The sequence below is a fragment of the Poecilia latipinna genome, unplaced genomic scaffold (genome assembly GCF_001443285.1).
Source record: "Poecilia latipinna isolate Pla-1442-1.1 unplaced genomic scaffold, P_latipinna-1.0 Scaffold1956, whole genome shotgun sequence".
Classification (NCBI taxonomy): Eukaryota; Metazoa; Chordata; class Actinopteri; order Cyprinodontiformes; family Poeciliidae; genus Poecilia; species Poecilia latipinna.
Window position 1 is genome coordinate 106,760 of NW_015114572.1, and position 16,292 is coordinate 123,051.

The window sequence follows — 16,292 nt, forward strand, 5'->3', positions numbered from 1 at the left end:
TTGATTCAATGTTGTTTCAATCATTCTGTGCTATCTGGGTTAATTCAATAAGAGCAGCAATACTTCATAATAATATAGCTCAAGTAAAAGTGAAAAGTCCCAGAAGTTGCTTTCAAGAATATTACTCAAGCGTAAATGTAACTAGCTACTACCCACCTCTGGATTTAGACAGAAATGATTTCCTTCAACCAAATTGTTTGGTTTTGATATGAAATAAGACAGGCGTCTCCCAAAAGGTGCGAAAACAACGTCATCAACTCCTTAGAAATCCATCCCACTGTAGCATTTGTACCTCTGCAGCTGTTGTTGCATGTTGTTTTCCTGTTGCTGCTCCCTGCATTTCTGCAACTTAACATAAAGGAAATAAACCCAGCTTTGAGCTGGAGCTTCAGGGTTGGTTCAGTGGTTGCTGGTGTTCAGTCTGTCTCCCACATCCCTCCACAGGAAACATGAGTAGACTCAGTGTCAAACAACTTTCAAACCAGAATAGATATCTACTTACAGCACAATAAATTCAAACATATATATTTGTTGTTGTGGTGGTGCGACCCAGGTACAAAGATCTTAGTCCTCGACACGGCCATCACAAGTTTGAGTCCCGACCTTTTGACCTTTGCTGCGTGTATTTACTTTCACATAACCCACTTTCAAATAAAGGTCAGCAGAGAAAACAAAACAGCATACCATGAATTATTATTTTCATTGTTGCTGTTTGACCTATTGCAGTTATTCTGCTCTTACACATCTTCCAGGAAGGTCACTATGACCTGTTGTGTAACAGTCCTGTCACTGCACCAATAGATTGTTAAACAGCGCCACCCAGTGGTTAAATTATCTACTCTAAATGACAAAGGCAAATTTTTGGTGAAGTGATTTTTTATGCTTTTTTTTTTTGGCCACTCACTTTTATTTTGTTTATATCTAACAGCATCTTTTACACACACAGACACACAGTCAAACACAATTACTTAAATAGCATAGATAGTAAAGAGTTGGGATGTCAGCAGACTGCATTCAGTGTTGCTTCTCTACAGCTTCAGTCTTCCTCTCTGTTAATTTCTGGCCCAGGATTCTAACAGCTGCTGACCCAGTTTTCTCTTCTTAGAGCCAGCAGTTAATCAGATTGTCTTCTTCTGTCTCTAGCTGTTTTTTAGGAGAATCTTTGAGCTACTTCATCACACACTGGGACCTGGCTCTCCATCCAGTTGAGATGCCCACAGATTACTACCAGATTACATATGATCATTGATAAAACCGAAAGCAACACCACACATGGACTGCAGGAGTTTTGTGTGCTGGTACGCAACAGGACTCATGGGAGCTGTCACCTTTCAGGAAACATATTTACACCGGTCTCCTACTGTCCAGGTGTTTACTTCCTGCACAATGTCATTGGGTCTAATATCTTTGGTTCTGTTTTTGACCAGGTGACTCTCAGAAAGAGGTTTTCAATCTCAAGTTATTTTTTGGTTAAATATAGGATACATACATTAAGAGCTTCAGCTTTTTTTGTAATAATAATAATTCTCCCAGAAAGCAGTTTACCACCTGCTAAGCTCATTTCTATACAGTTTACAGTGATCAGTGGACATCCTGTAAGTTCTCTGCAGATCAGCTCATGATCTGTCTGATGCTACATATGCTAGGCTAAGTTTAGTGCAGGATAATTTCCTAATGTGCCCATTTCTCAACAGATGATGTATTCTCAACATTAATGTATAATAATATAATACATAATCCTATAATCAAACTAATCAATACCATTTTTGATTCTCTAATTCTAAAGTCACATAAAGGGGTTAGAAATTCCAACTGCAGGTCATCAAATCAAACATCCACACATACAAGTACTTTTTAATTTATTTACACAATTTTAAAATACACAAATACAGTGGCATTACAACTGAAGAGCAGAAGTGTTAAGATGGGAGTGAAAGGAAAAAAAATCCCATGAATCCACAGTATAAGATGTGGGACCTGAGTCCAGAACACACCTACAAGCTTTTAGGACTGGTGGTGACAGAATGAAAAACGCGACAGAAAACCCATTCCATAGAAACGTGTACTTGCTTTTATTATAACCATCATCAGTGAGACACACAAGTTATTCTATCGCTTTAGTTTTTCCCAAGTCAACGAGTGAAATACAGTTTCCAAGAAAAGGTTCCTTCACAGGAACCCAAATGTAGTGAAGCATTCCCAGTCCCTCTATCAACAGCTCGTCCAGAAGCCTACAGCAGCTCACCAGGACGTGGTAAACAGGCGCATCCTATACACAACAGAACCAAGGAACATGTACAAGGTACAACTACAGCCCATTCCCACATCGACTACAGAAAATGGCCTACAAATATTTCTCATCAGTCTATCACATCAAGGAGTTCCTACTTTAGATCAGATCCCCAGGAGGAGCCTGAAGGCCGGGGCCACCTTCTACTATGCAGTACTCACTCCACAGCTCCTAGAAACCCCCTCTGCTTCCAGGATGCTGGCCTTGAAGCAAAACCCGTCCATTTTCTATGTAAACGGGAGAGTGGAGCCGTCTGACGCCGCACGCTCTGCAGAGTTTGATTCTAAACTATTAAGTACTGAAGCGTTGTCGAATCATTTATGCCACATGAAACCATGAAAATCCCAAAGTTTACCCAGTCGGGTTTAAACCTGACTGAAACATTTAAGACGTTCTTTATGATAATCGACACTCTTCTCATCAGCAAAGTCAAATATTGTACATTAAGATATGGGTTGGTTAGTAGCATCACAGACTAAAACTGTTTTTTACAAGAACTTCAAATTAATTTAGTTGGACATTAGCAACTAAAACTGTTCCTCCATCAGATCCTGAAAACAGGGAGAAAAGATCCGTTGGTTCATATTTCTCATACTTTTCCCAACACATTGCACTGTTTAAAGGTTCTATAAGATCAGCTACAGCAGAGTGAAAACAAGGGTACAAAGTCTCGACAAACTGTCCTTTCAGACCGCTTCTGATGGTGGAGTTTATCTAGAAAATGGACAAGCTGTGCTTTGGAGAAATGAAAAAAGGTGTTCGGACTCAGGGTGGAAGCAGAGGGACACGAGGTCCAAGGATCAGGCTGAAGATGCTGTGGACGTAAAAGCTTACAAAAATGTTTACTTTCATATATATTTTTATATAAAAAGAAATCGACATGTTTATCCCACCTGTGAGCATGGAAACCCCTAGGACACAACCACACAAATACACACGAAAGCCACGTCACTATGCACTAGTGTTAGAAAGAAAGAAGTTTGGTGTGGACAGACTGAGCTCCTGACTCACTCTTCCATTCACAGCTTTTCCCACGCCATTCACAACCTGAACACTAACTAAATGTGCTGCATGTTTACCATATTCCAACAGACCTGAGGACATGGACACAACTCGTACAACAGCCTCCTTACCCCCACCCCCCATCTTATTCTATCTAAACGTCTCATTCACATCAAAAGAAGTAAATAAGGAGGTGTGGACTACGGGGTTCAAAGTATTTTACACGACACAGAGTTTAGGCACTGTGCTCAAACACTGCCATGATGGAGCGACTCTCCATCTGACCAAAATCAAAGTAAATCCAACAGGTTAACATTGAACAAACGCTGCATTCCCCGTTTTCATGCAGATCTGCTGGTGTTGATGTTTTTTTCTGCTAAAAAGATTAAAAACAAGTAAAATCAAAAGTTGAGAGAAAAAAAAAACATTAGGCCAGAGAAAAGTGAATCAATGGCTTCATCAACAGCAGGGAGGAGGAGGAGTTTTCACATCTTCCACGAGCAAGGAAGAAGGGTTGCTGTGGCTTCAACTTCACCAAGATGGTTGTTAAGGCAACCAAACTGGTCTCCACCTGCCCGTCTCTCTCTCCCTCTCTCACACACACACATACACAACCTGCTGACTGTGCATCTCTTCTCCTGAGAAGTGAATAGATGCGCAGGCAGAGCCTGGTGCATTGGTGAGCAGTTCTGGGTCGTTTGAGAGTCCTGGTAATCTATGTGAATATGTGTGTGAGAGAGTGTGTGTGCTGCAGGTGATGCATGTCGAGGCGTCCTCAGAGGATGTAGGGCTGTTTCACCGCGGAGCTGCAGACTGGAGGCCGCTTGGTGTAACCCGGGACAGAGCCTGGAAACAGGAAGATTAAACACATCAGCAGCTCATAAACACCTGGAACCTAAAATACAATCAGGAGCAGATTTGTTAATGACTAGTTAAACACTTTTAGGTTTTATATTGTAAAAAAAAAAAAAAAATCCACTGGGCATTTTCGCCCAAAAGAGTGGCTGGGATTTATAAAGCGGGGTTCTGTAAAGTAGCTCTAAGGAATAAACACCTGCAGTAAGTAGAAGTCAGAGAGAACTGAACATTCTATGTGGAATCACATACAGCAGATTACGCTGCAGCTACAGGGACTGGACATACGGAAAACATGGAATATGATGCTTCACAGCAAATCTAGGGGGGAATCCCTGCAGACTGATCTTAACACTGAGCAGCAGGAAGAGTGTGTTCTAGGCCGAGAGGGAAAGACCCGATGGAGCCCAGCAGAACACACACAGTCAGAACTAGAACGCAGTTTGCTTTGTCTACATTTTGTCACACATGAATAGATGAAAGACATGTTCTGAAAAGAATCAACAAAAACAGAGCAGATATTACATTTCAACTTTCAAGTTTAACTTCATATGTGAAGAATTTTCATTTTACAAAGTGGCTGCCTTATTCTCCATTGAATCATGGACACTCAGATTTTACTAAAAGAATATGTTTTAAAAAGTAAAGTTAAGAGTCCTGACATAAGACATTTGATGAATCCCAATAGACTTTAAATGTCATACATTAACCACATGATTAGATACTTTCACTTTGTAAAATATGGAAATCTGAAAAATGAAAATCGACTTCAGCCAACGTTTCTAATACCTATTCTTTCAGATTTATTTCATATTTCAAGTTAAAATTAATAAAGAAATGTACAAAATGTTTCTGAATCTGCAGCTTCACATCACTACAGAAATAAATAGAATGAGCCAACTAAGCCTGCTGTATCAACTTAGTCCCTTTAATGTTCCTACACAAAGCATTTTATATCCATATTCCATATTTTTTTCCTCTTTAGCACAGCTATACTGTCTGAAACAATCAGATTGGTTTTAATTTTATATGATTTAAAAGAGATTTTAATAGGTTTCCAGTGATTGTAGCCTTTTAACCCATTTGCTTTTATAAATATAAACAGCATCCTGGTCAAACCTGAGGGAAAATGTAATCTAGCGTATAAAGTCCTGACGCTTCACCAGTCAGGACTGGTCAGTGAGCAGCACAGCTCTGCTCACTGACTGAATGTTACAGCTGTGCTTTAAGAAGAATGGTGGAGGCTGAAGCTATAAAGGAGAACAAACTAACAGTCCAGAACTTGGCAGAATGCCACCGGCTACTGAACTGCTGTGGTTTCCTAGTCGTTCTGATTGGTTAAGTAGAAAAAACATGATGTGGGACAAAAGAAAAGGGAAGTTCTGACACAATGTTCTGTTCTCTGTTGCTGCTTCCTCTTTGCGGTGGATGAACTCGTGTTTCCTCTCATCTCCACTCTTCTTTTCACTGACTTGATTCTGACATATTAACTCTTTACTGAGTTAATATGTCTACTGAGACAATACGTCTACTGAGGGAAGTACCTGTGAGGTGGACATACGTGACGTGTCCTGACGTCCAGTCAGGTCTGATGAGGAGATGTTGACAGGTGCTCCACGATGAAGACGCATGCTCACCTTCCTCTCCTTCTCCATACCTAAATAACAAAGAGAGCCAAGTGTCAGTCACCATGTAGTTCTTCTGAAGCCGTCTTCGGCCTGGAAAGGCTGTGAAAGATGGACAGGCGGCGCTCTGACCTGTGTGTGAAGCAGGGTTGAGTGGGGAGGGGACTGCGGCGTCCTGAGCTGCCCTTGCTCTGCCTGAAGCAGAAGCCATGCCTCTGGCCCCGGGGTTCCTGCTGTGCCTCAGTCTCTCCTCGCGCTCCCGGCGCTCCCTCTCAGCGTCTTCCACGGCCCTGTTGGCACCCTGACACAACACATCCCCACAGTCACCACCAGGTAGCGCAGCTGTTTCTATAGCAACAGTTAGCCTGTATTTAATCTGGTTGGGGAGCCCACATGCAGAGCTGGAAAGGAACTAATGTTACTTCAGCTTTACACCAAAACAGGATATTAGATCACTGAACAGATTATTGCATTTTTATTATGCAATTCTTTCCTTTACTCTTGCAGATATGGCTGTAACAAATCAATGAATGATTCAAGTACATTGATTATTAAAGGGGCAGGATTAGATGTTTTCCAGATGCATAATCCCATTTATGTTACTGTCAGTTGTTATAAAAATTTTGTACATATCAAATATGACTTAAAAGAAATCTGACTTTATAATTTACCACAATAAAATTGAGCGTCTGTCTCTTTAAAAACCCTTGCTCTTTCTGAAACTCTGCCTTCAGGAAGTCGTCACAACCTGGCTCCTCTATCAACCCTTTAACACTCCAGCAATGTTTTTTATGAGGAAATATTAAAACATGACACAAAGGTCAAAAAGGTTGATTTGACATCATACTGCCTCGCTTTAAAACAACAACTGACAAAATAAACAACATCATTTATTTTGGACTGAATTTCAACTGTGTGTCAACACAACTTACAAATTTGAGCATGTTCCAATCAAAGACATAGTCGTAGGAGAAGCCCTGTCTGTGGAAGAGGTTCCTGAAGAGCTGGCGGAGGTAGGAGTAGTCGGGCTTGTCGTCAAAGCGCAGAGAGCGGCAAAAGTTCAAGTATGTGGCAAACTCAGCTAAAGTGGAGAGAGAAAGATCAGGACATCAGGCACTTCTGTGGTTATGGTAATAAGAAAAGCCCTGAAAGGCATGTTAGCAGCTTAGCTTACAGGGGTAGCCTTTACACAAGACCTCAATGGGGGTGGACATCTTCTTCTCACTGATGCGTTCGTACTTCTGCCTCTTGGTGGCAGCTTTGAGGCCTTGCCAGGGAAGAGAGCCCAGATTGAAGTACATCAGGACGTAGCCCAGAGACTCCAAGTCATCCCGTCTGGATTGTTCTGAAGACAGAGACAAGGTGGGATCAGCAGGGGGTAGCGCACTGCAGCGACATCAGCAGCCATCACCACATGTCTCACCAATGCCGAGGTGTGTGTTAATGGAGGCGTAGCGGGCGGTGCCGGTCAGGTTCTTGTTTTCGCGGTAGGGGATGTGCTGGTGCGTGCGAGCGTCGCGGTATTTCTTAGCCAGACCGAAGTCGATGATGTAGACCAGGTTGCCCTTCTTGCCCAGCCCCATCAGGAAGTTGTCCGGCTTCACGTCTCGGTGGATGAAGTTCTTGGAGTGGATGTATTCAATCCGGCTGATCTAGAAAGGCAAGTCAGATTCACGTTAACTAAACACCACAGGACAGACAGCAGGAAACAGACCTGAAGACACCTTCAAGTCTTTCATCTGCAGCTTTCCACCCAACACACTACATAACTGAGAAAATCTAAGGCTCTTAGTAAAGGTCAGAGCACTTTCTCTCACCATCTGGTCAGCAAGCAGGAGGACGGTCTTCAGACTGAACTTCCGAGAGCAGAAGTTGAACAGGTCCTCCAGACTGGGCCCCAGCAGCTCCATCACCATCACATTGTAGTCTCCCTCAGCACCACACCACTTTATTGTTGGAATCCCCACTGAAAGTACAGGGAAAGGTAATTATCTGGTATTCTGATAGAAAGGAACCACTAAACAGTATCAAATGTTCAGTTTGAGGAATCTGTTGACACGTTCGTTTAGATTTCAGCATCAAGGGTCAACAAAACCAAGACAAGTTGTTTTAATAGCTACTTCTGTGGTTTGAATAGAATAAGTAATATGCTTGAACAAACCAGGTAATACATCCATCCATCCATTTTCTGAACACCCTTGTCCCTCAGTGGGGTCGGGAGGAAACCAGGTAATACAGTTAATTCTAAACATCTCACTCATCATTTTAGTATTTAGTTGGAGTAGAACATGCATTTATATTATGGAAAATACAGACTCACCATTTGTGCTCATTTATTTCATTAATCCTGGGAATTCTTCAAATAATTTCTTGGCTGTGATTGGTTGTAGCTAATCTGAAAACTTGATAACTAGATTATGAAAGATGATTTTCTTTCCCACTAAATAACTTCAAAATAACTTCTGATCTGGTGCAGTTTGGTAGAAAAGTATTTTCTGTGTGAATGTTTTTATTAACCCTCTTACGACCAACCTGTCGGCGTCGACAGGATTCGGCTTGTGTACTTTCCATTACCGTAATTTCTGAACCGTTCAACATATCAAAAAAATTCCAAAAGTGCAGAAAAGCTGAGACATTGCGCTTTCAGGGCATATATGATACATTACGGTAGCCACCTGGGAAAGTTGTGATATGAGCTTGACCAATCACAAGAAAGATTCTCCGTTGTGTCATAATTGTCACCCAACCTACTCTGTATCGTAACTCCTGAACAGTTGGCCGCATTCAAAAAATTCCGAAAGTATCAGAAAGTGCATAAAATAAGCTGCATCACATGTGCATGTTGCAGCAGATATTAGAGTAAATATTTTCATTACGGAATTTCCCTGCGGAGCTTCGTAACGTGTCAACGGATTAGCGGTGCGAGAGAGAGAGAAGACGGCAGAGGACGAGTTGAAATCGGGCATAAAATTATGGAAATGTCTAAAAGAAAATCCACCAGACTGATAAATGGTCCTAGAAGGCTGATATCTGAAGGCAGTGAACATGAGAGACATATAACCAGCGAACCAGGTTGCGTAAAATATTTGTACAAGCTAACGTTAGTCATATGAACGCTGCACAAACCATTGGCTAACTGTTAGCTCCATCTTGATTCCTGCATAATTTGTGCAATAACTATTTATTATACTGAAAATAAAATCGTGGTCTTCCAGAAATAATGTCCTAAGTAATATTTTTACATAACGTGATTTTGGCAAAAAGAAAAAAAGAAAAATCACCACCACTTTTTTTTTCTGCCAAAAGATGAATTGTGAAAAAAAACAACAAATCAGCCAAGTGAGGGATTGGTGACCTGTCCAGTGTGTCCCCTGCCTCTTGCTCCTGACCACTGGAGATGGGTACCAGCACCCTCTCAGCCTGAAGTGTGATAGATAAAGTATGGATGGATCCAGAGTGGGATTTTGTCTGTAGCTGGGGAGGAACTGCTTTAGAGCCTACCACAAAAAGTGAAAACGCCTGAAATAATTTAATAAAAAACAGGCATAAAAACTTGTAAATTGGAGGCCAGGCTTCACAGTTTTCTCAGCATTTATGTAATATAGTGGAAAGTTGAAATTGTTCATCTGAAATTGTTTGCCCCTGTCATCAGAAAGTTTTTGTTCAGCAATAAACCTGAAAATTTCAATTCCGATTTTTGTTTTTTTTCTCTTTAAACTGTTTGTTCACAATTTTTGAAATTGTGAACAGAAATGTTAAATAACCATCAAATACTGAAAGCTGAGGTTGTTCTGGAAAAAAGAGGAAAAATTCAGACTCATTGCACATTGTTTGAGAATTTTACAGCCATAAAATCAAAAAAATACCAGGCGGCCCAGTTACAATTATGGTCTTAAGAGGGTTAATTACCATTTAAAGAATCTTTAGCTCAACTAGAGACAAAGAAAGTCACTTTTTCTGCCGAGTAAAACCAGCCAGGTCATTCAAATCTTCTACATGAGCTGAAGTGGTTAGGCCAGTGACTTTCAAAGTGGGAGTTCATGACCCCTGGGTGGCCACTGGGGGGCGCTAGGAGGACTCAAAGTTAGAGATGAGGAATAAAAACGTAAAAAATAAACCTAATAAATTTTTGATTTAGAAAAAAAAATCATAAAATCTTATCTTTTTTCATTATTTCAATTATTATTTTAATATTATCATAACACTTTGAAGAATTAATGATTTACAACAGCATTTAATTTCCCTTTGGAATCAATAAAGCATTTTTGAATTTAAATAGAAAATATGTAAAATATGTTAAAATAATTTATTGAAATGTTATTTGCAATTTTCATCTTTCTGATTAGTTACCAGTCAAATGTACTAAGTTGTTTTGCTCGTTAGAGTAGTGTAGTAACTGTAGATGAACAAGTTTCTGACCAGAGAAAAGGATCCGTCCAGTAGGCCTGATGTGGGGCACTCTGCTGCAGGAAACCTTATCAACTCAGCCAACTACAATCAGAACAAATGTGCTGAACTAATCTAAGAATTACTGAATAGAGAAGTAAAAAGACATTGTAAAAGCTGATGTTTCTTTACATATTTTGTAGAACTGCCTGCAGGTTTGTGAAGGGGGATGGAAAAGTTTCGATCCCTGGGTTGGCCGACTGCTCATCACTTTTCTTCTCTGAAACTAGTTTACTAAGTTTGACGAGCCAAATATCTTCTTTGGAAGTGATGACGGAGTTAGTGTGAGCTGTTATGCAACTGCAATATTGATACATTTGGTGATGGACGAGTATGTATGTGGTGGTTTTGGGAGTGTGATACCTCCGCCTTGCATCATCTTGTAGATCTTGCTTTCGATGTGGAGTTGTGGGTGTTTAGTCTTCACACATTCCAGCTTGATGGCCACCTCTTCTCCCACTGAGATATCAGTACCTAGACAAACAGACAGACAAGGTTTAGTTGGATGGAGCTAGGGAAACAGTCAAAGAGCCTGAACACTAGAGCTCTATCTAGTTGTCTCAGAAACAACTAGATAGTCTCACTGCATGCTAGCATGCCGGTCTCACTGCTAGCATGAGACCGGCATGCTAGCAGTGGCTACAGACCTTCATTTCTCTTCCTGACATGACTGTAAGAACCTGCTGTAACTAATGTGTGGAAAAAATTTGAGCAAATACAGAAATCCTTTAAAAGTTGGTTGATGTGAAGCTGCTCAGTTTGTGGACAGAGACAATCAAGAATGCTAGCTAAATCTGTCAAATGCAAGTACGTTTCAATTCACCACTCCTTAGTGGACGTCCAGCATCATTTTATGAGAGACATAAATAGATTTTCATCTATTTTGCTCACACATGAAGGGATTCTGGGAAATGACTTCAAAACTGACATGTTTAAGTGCTGAGGTTGCTTTCTTCCTAAACACGTCCTAAACACGGTAATGGAGTCCAGCTAGTACCACCCCCCTCCACAGAAACCCGACACCACCTTACATAATCCCATTACTCCCGCTCACGTGTGTGAACACACCATCTCATAGCAGAAAGAGTTTAACAGCAGTTCTGATGGAACATCATTGATTTCTCTGTACGTCATCTGGCACCTGGCACCCAGCAGGGCGGGGCCAAGGCTCCCCCGCACGGCGGCTAGCATGGAGCAGCGGGCTCTCAACATGCAACAGACACTTCAGCAAACCAAAGCATGGAGGGAAATTACAGCACATGGGATTTTATGCATTACATAAATGACCAAAGTTCAGATTTAATGTGTTCTGTGTTTGTTTTTAAAGCCTGAATGCTCATTTACATAAGACTCATTGGGCCGTAGGTGTCAGAGAAGTTAAAAAGGATATTCTTCAACATGACCCACCTGACTCCTAGTTGCATTAAATAAAGAATCTATTCCAACAGAAACATCTGAATCAAGCGGGTGTTTTACAGTGTGTGCTCTCTGGTGTCAGAGGAATGGGATTTGTCTGAACAGATTTTTCTGGGGAATGCAGCACTCCCTCATGGAGGACTGTTCCTGATATGCCAAAGTGTTCACGTTGTGTGCAGGGTGTGTTTTTCTGCTGTGCTGCTGGTGCAACATGTTCAGACACATCTCTGTGGACTATTATTTCATGAGGTCTCACCAGGAAGTGCCGCAGAAACATGCAAATATACTGTGACTTGTATAAGAGCATCACCTCCACTGCTAATAGACATCAGAAAGACAAATAAACAAACAAACATTCAGCCGTGAGATGACGCCTGGTGTGACGTCAGCCAAACCACCAACATGTCAGCAGACGGGCAGTGCAAAAATGTGTCATAAGTTTGATGACTGAATCACCAACAACACGCAGTTTGAGCTGTTTTAAGTAACTTTTGGTCTGTCAGTTTAAACAACCTTTGTGTTAAGTTTGCTTATAAATATGCCCCTCCCTGTTAGCATACATGACTGGAGCGTTCTCATTTGACTGTGATGTGATATCACCAACAGTATCTGTTAAACAAGTCTCTGTTTTCTTGTCAGACAGGTAGCAGCCTCAGGGAGCGTTTTATAACACCCTGCAGCAGAACATAACCAGCTTATAGACTCATCACAATGACCATCCTGTCCCATCATGACACTAAACATCATTTATGAGCTAGAAGGAGCGTGTAAATAACACTAAACAAGTGGCTTTTCTTGACTCTCAGTCATTCAGGACTGTCACAATTACCAGTAATCAAGAAATCAGATTTTTCTGCTTTCATTTGACAAAAAAAGACATTTTGTTTGTGATTTTCAACATATAGTGGACTAAAACACTGACAGAATTGACAACCTTTAAATTACTGTTGTTATGTATACAACTTATTTCTGATAAATATTCAGTTATTTAAAAGTAGGCTTAAAAGAACATGATAGTGGCATACATATGAATTTATAGATTGCTTAAAAGCTGACATCTTGGTATCAAAATATATTCAGTGAAACAAAAAACAGAAAGGCAGAAGGGCTGATCTCATACCTGCATAATAATATTATTAAACAACACAGCTAGTGTTCAAAGAACAAATATATTTCTGTACTTGTTGTAAGTGACCCTAATGTCAATGGGTACAAGAAACAAAGTGGTTTGGACTTCAGTCTGATCCTGATTAGGTCGGGACATTTCTTTGGTCTTTTTTATAAAACTGTCCTCTGACACAACTCATGTCTCTGTACACTTGCTGAATATTTTCAAACAAATATAAAACATATGTATAACCTCCTGATACTCTATGATGGATAACACCAATCACATAGGAGTAGAAGACCTCAGTGAACAGGGTGACCCGATCCCACCCTGCTAATGACCCGACAGGAACAAGCCTTTAGGTCTCTGAAACATTCATCACTGTTACCGACACAAACTTGGTTTAAACATGATGAGTGAATCACTGTGGGACATCTGCCATGGACGCCTTTTAATAAGACCTTGTTTCTTGTAACAGAAGCGCGAATGATCAAAAACCTGCTCCTGTTTCTACTGCAGACAGCAGAGGGTTAACTGATTTAACAGAACCACACACTGCTCTGACTCATTTACAATGTTACAACACATTAGTCATCAACCACTCAATGGAAAGGATGGACAGCTGAGTGAAGACAAAAAACACTAAGTGATTATGCAAGCGGCTGGCAGCTCTGGGTATCAGATTGTACAACAGGTCATGTGGAAGAAAGGCCAGATCCTGTTAATTAATCTAACCTCTCCTGGATTCACAGCTGTTAAGTGAGGACATTTAACATTGCTCTGGGAGTTTTAGTTGAACAAGGCGAGTTCACTTTCAGAACACACAGCCTAGTTAGGTCATACAAGCGCACAAGATTCTAGTACAAAACTTTTCAAACCACGACTGGAGCAGAAAATGTTAGATTTTGGTAAAGAATACTAGTCCCATAAATGTAAAATCAAATTAAAAACAAAATTAATAGCAACAGTCTAGTGTAAACACTTGGTATAGTCCGAGAAGGGAGACCATGATCTCTTGTCTTTGATCCAAATGCGATTTAAAAAAAAAAAAAAAAAAAATCTATCCAAAACTAGAAAACGTTTTCTTACGAGTTGCACATATGTTGGCACAAATGTAACACAACATACTCAGATACTTCCATGACAGACTCAATAATTAAGCATTATACTGGAAAACATCCATCCACCATAGAAGACTAGAAGGGACTAATCTAAAGTAAAGCAGACAGTTCCAGTTCGGTGACGGTTCACATTTAGAAACCACTGCACCTCACAGCCAGGCCTGTGACACTGTTAGAGGCTAGAGGTGAGGTTTTCCCAGCAGAGATGTGAATAATTAAGATTAAAGCTCCAATATAAGCGCCAAAAGAAGAGCTACAGCATGGTTGGTGTTAACTAGTGGCATACTGCATCCAACCAGAATACCATACAGATTGTGCATTTTGTGATTTAATGTAGGTTTAATCTAGCTCAGTGCAGATTAAATCCCCTTCATCACGATCCATTTGAAAACAACAATAATCATGTTATCATTAAAAGCCAGATTAAAATAGTGGAAGAAATGACATTTACTTCCAGAAGGATCCAAAAAATTTTCTGACAAAACCTATTTAATCAGTAGCTGGTCAGCAGCCTTAGCTAACAGAAGATAGCTACATTTCACCCAGTAGAGATGAAGCTATATTTGTACATGTTCGTGACAGCTTATTCTCAGAAGGATATAGGGCCTTCCCATCAAACACAAATCTTTGGGCTCATCTGTAAAATAGCATCCTATTGATAAAAATTTTACAATGTAAAACATATTATATAAAACTCACTGAAAGGTAACCACAGTAGATCCGTTGAGCCTTTTGATTCAGCTGGAAACTTTCGTTCTGCTTAAAACCACTAAAAAACACACGCAGGCAACTGTCCCCGAATATTTCACAGGCTCAGACTGAACGATCATTCTGGTCTAAAACGAGTTTCAGGTGAATCAAAGCAAAAGAACCAAACAAAAACTTTCAGATTTTACATAGCTAGCTGAGGACAAAACACTTAGATTCATATCAGCTGACTGTTTTCCTAGTAATTTGAACCCTTCATTTGGACACCGGGTTGATATTATAACGGAAAATAAGTTTCTAAGCCAAGCACAGTCGAAATAAATCGCTTACTAAACACATTTTCAAAATAGAAGATGGAAATGCTAGCTTACTTGCTACAGAAACTACTAGCCTAGCAGCTAATGCTAACAGAGAACACAACAGCTGATCGCCTATCACCAGCTCCTTCTGAACCTCTAAAAAGGAAACCAGTTGACCAACTTCCTCACACTTTCCTCTTGTTGTTAATACAGACACAGACTAGTAGACAAGTTTCAGTGACAAAAACATACCCAAGTATATGTCTCCAAACGATCCGCTTCCAATCTTTCTGCCCAGTCTGTATCGGTTTCCGACTCTCAACTCCATGTTAATAAATCTGTCGTCGGCTAGCAAGCACGCTCGCTAGCTCCAAAATATTCAAAATATGGTCAGCTTTGAAGTTCAAGCCCGTTTACAACTAGAATAGAATCAACCAGCAGACACCGGAGATCCGTTCAAGCGACAAAATCTGTTCTTCTGTATGCTGTCTCCGGATGAAGTCGGCTCCGACAATCTTTCGCCTCTTGTTTTAAAATGTTAAATATATCATATTGCGACAATATGGCGTTTATCGGAAAGATGAATCTCTGTACTTTATGCTCTTGCTGTTTTTAAAATTGGTAAGCCTTAAATTTCCACGGATGAAGATGGATTTTGAAAAGATTCCGTCAGCTATTTGGCACGGTATCTCTGGCTCGCATTAAACTGCTCTATGTTAGGACCTTGCTCAGCAATCTGCTGGGTCTGTGACGCCACTTCCTTGTTAGATGATGGGGGAGGACACGACCAAAGAGCGTGTTGTTATAGATCCTCTAACAGATACTAGTATCAGTAACAGGCCTCACTAATTCTGAAGCGGTCTGCATCACCTTCGCTCAAGACTGAATATGTTTGAAAGGATTTATGTGGGTATAGTTAACGTTCAAAATTTACAAAGATTTGGCCCGTTTTATTCGCTCGCACATTCCGCTCAATTCAGGTTCCCATATTATTGTCCTATTCGTTATGCTTCCAGTGCATTCAATGTGTGACTAGTCTCCTAAAGCTTAAAGGCTCTGGTTCCGCTCAACAACAAAAGATCGCTACCTTTGTCCCTCTGGCTTTTGTCCATCTGCAAGTGGTCAATGAAACGCACAAGTTCATTCTTCAGCCATAAAAAGAAAATATATGAAAAATAATAATAATAAAAACAATTCTAAAAAAAACACACAGTTCAATTAAAGCAATACTACTTTCATTGAACTTTAAACCTTAAATCGTTATTTTATCACTTGATGAAAAATGTTGATTGGTATGTTTGTGCAGTTTACGAATTTCATTTTTTTAAATTACTTTTTATTGAGGTTCATCCTCTTCCCCTTAGTTTTCTTCTGCTATATCATTATTACATAGAGGGAAATTAATAAATAACACGAGGTCAC

At 40.3% G+C, this 16,292-nt stretch overlaps 1 protein-coding gene and 1 long non-coding RNA gene across 3 annotated transcripts; one reads left to right on the top strand and one right to left on the bottom strand.

Annotated features, from left to right (window-relative positions):
- Positions 1 to 1,842: 1,842 nt before the first annotated feature.
- LOC106935371 (casein kinase I isoform delta) lies at positions 1,843 to 15,615 on the bottom strand. Of its 2 annotated transcripts, none has more exons than XM_015015811.1 (9): positions 15,123 to 15,615; positions 10,582 to 10,692; positions 7,590 to 7,738; positions 7,196 to 7,424; positions 6,947 to 7,117; positions 6,705 to 6,853; positions 5,905 to 6,073; positions 5,692 to 5,804; positions 1,843 to 4,138 (listed from the first exon to the last, which is right to left on the bottom strand). In XM_015015811.1, the coding sequence occupies exons 1-9, from the start codon at positions 15,196 to 15,198 to the stop codon at positions 4,088 to 4,090; spliced, it is 1,218 nt and encodes a 405-aa protein (XP_014871297.1). In that variant the 5' UTR covers positions 15,199 to 15,615; the 3' UTR covers positions 1,843 to 4,087. The 2 variants fall into 2 exon arrangements, with proteins under 2 accessions (XP_014871297.1, XP_014871298.1); XM_015015812.1 differs by lacking the exon at positions 15,123 to 15,615 and adding an exon at positions 14,563 to 14,581.
- Positions 7,745 to 9,704, top strand: LOC106935372 (uncharacterized). Its single transcript, XR_001421887.1, has 2 exons — positions 7,745 to 7,936; positions 8,002 to 9,704. It is a non-coding gene; the product is annotated as an uncharacterized LOC106935372 (long non-coding RNA).
- Positions 15,616 to 16,292: the final 677 nt, after the last annotated feature.

Bases quoted from the DNA above. Each gene is read 5' to 3' on its own strand.
- LOC106935371 (XM_015015811.1), bottom strand. From the start codon at position 15,198: ATGGAGTTGAGAGTCGGAAACCGATACAGACTGGGCAGAAAGATTGGA. The intron at 7,739-10,581 runs GTATCACACTCC...CTGTACTTTCAG, and splicing joins CAAGATGATGCAAGGCGGAG to TGGGGATTCCAACAATAAAG. The intron at 6,074-6,704 runs GTAAGTTGTGTT...GTGTTGTGTCAG, and splicing joins ATTGGAACATGCTCAAATTT to GGTGCCAACAGGGCCGTGGA.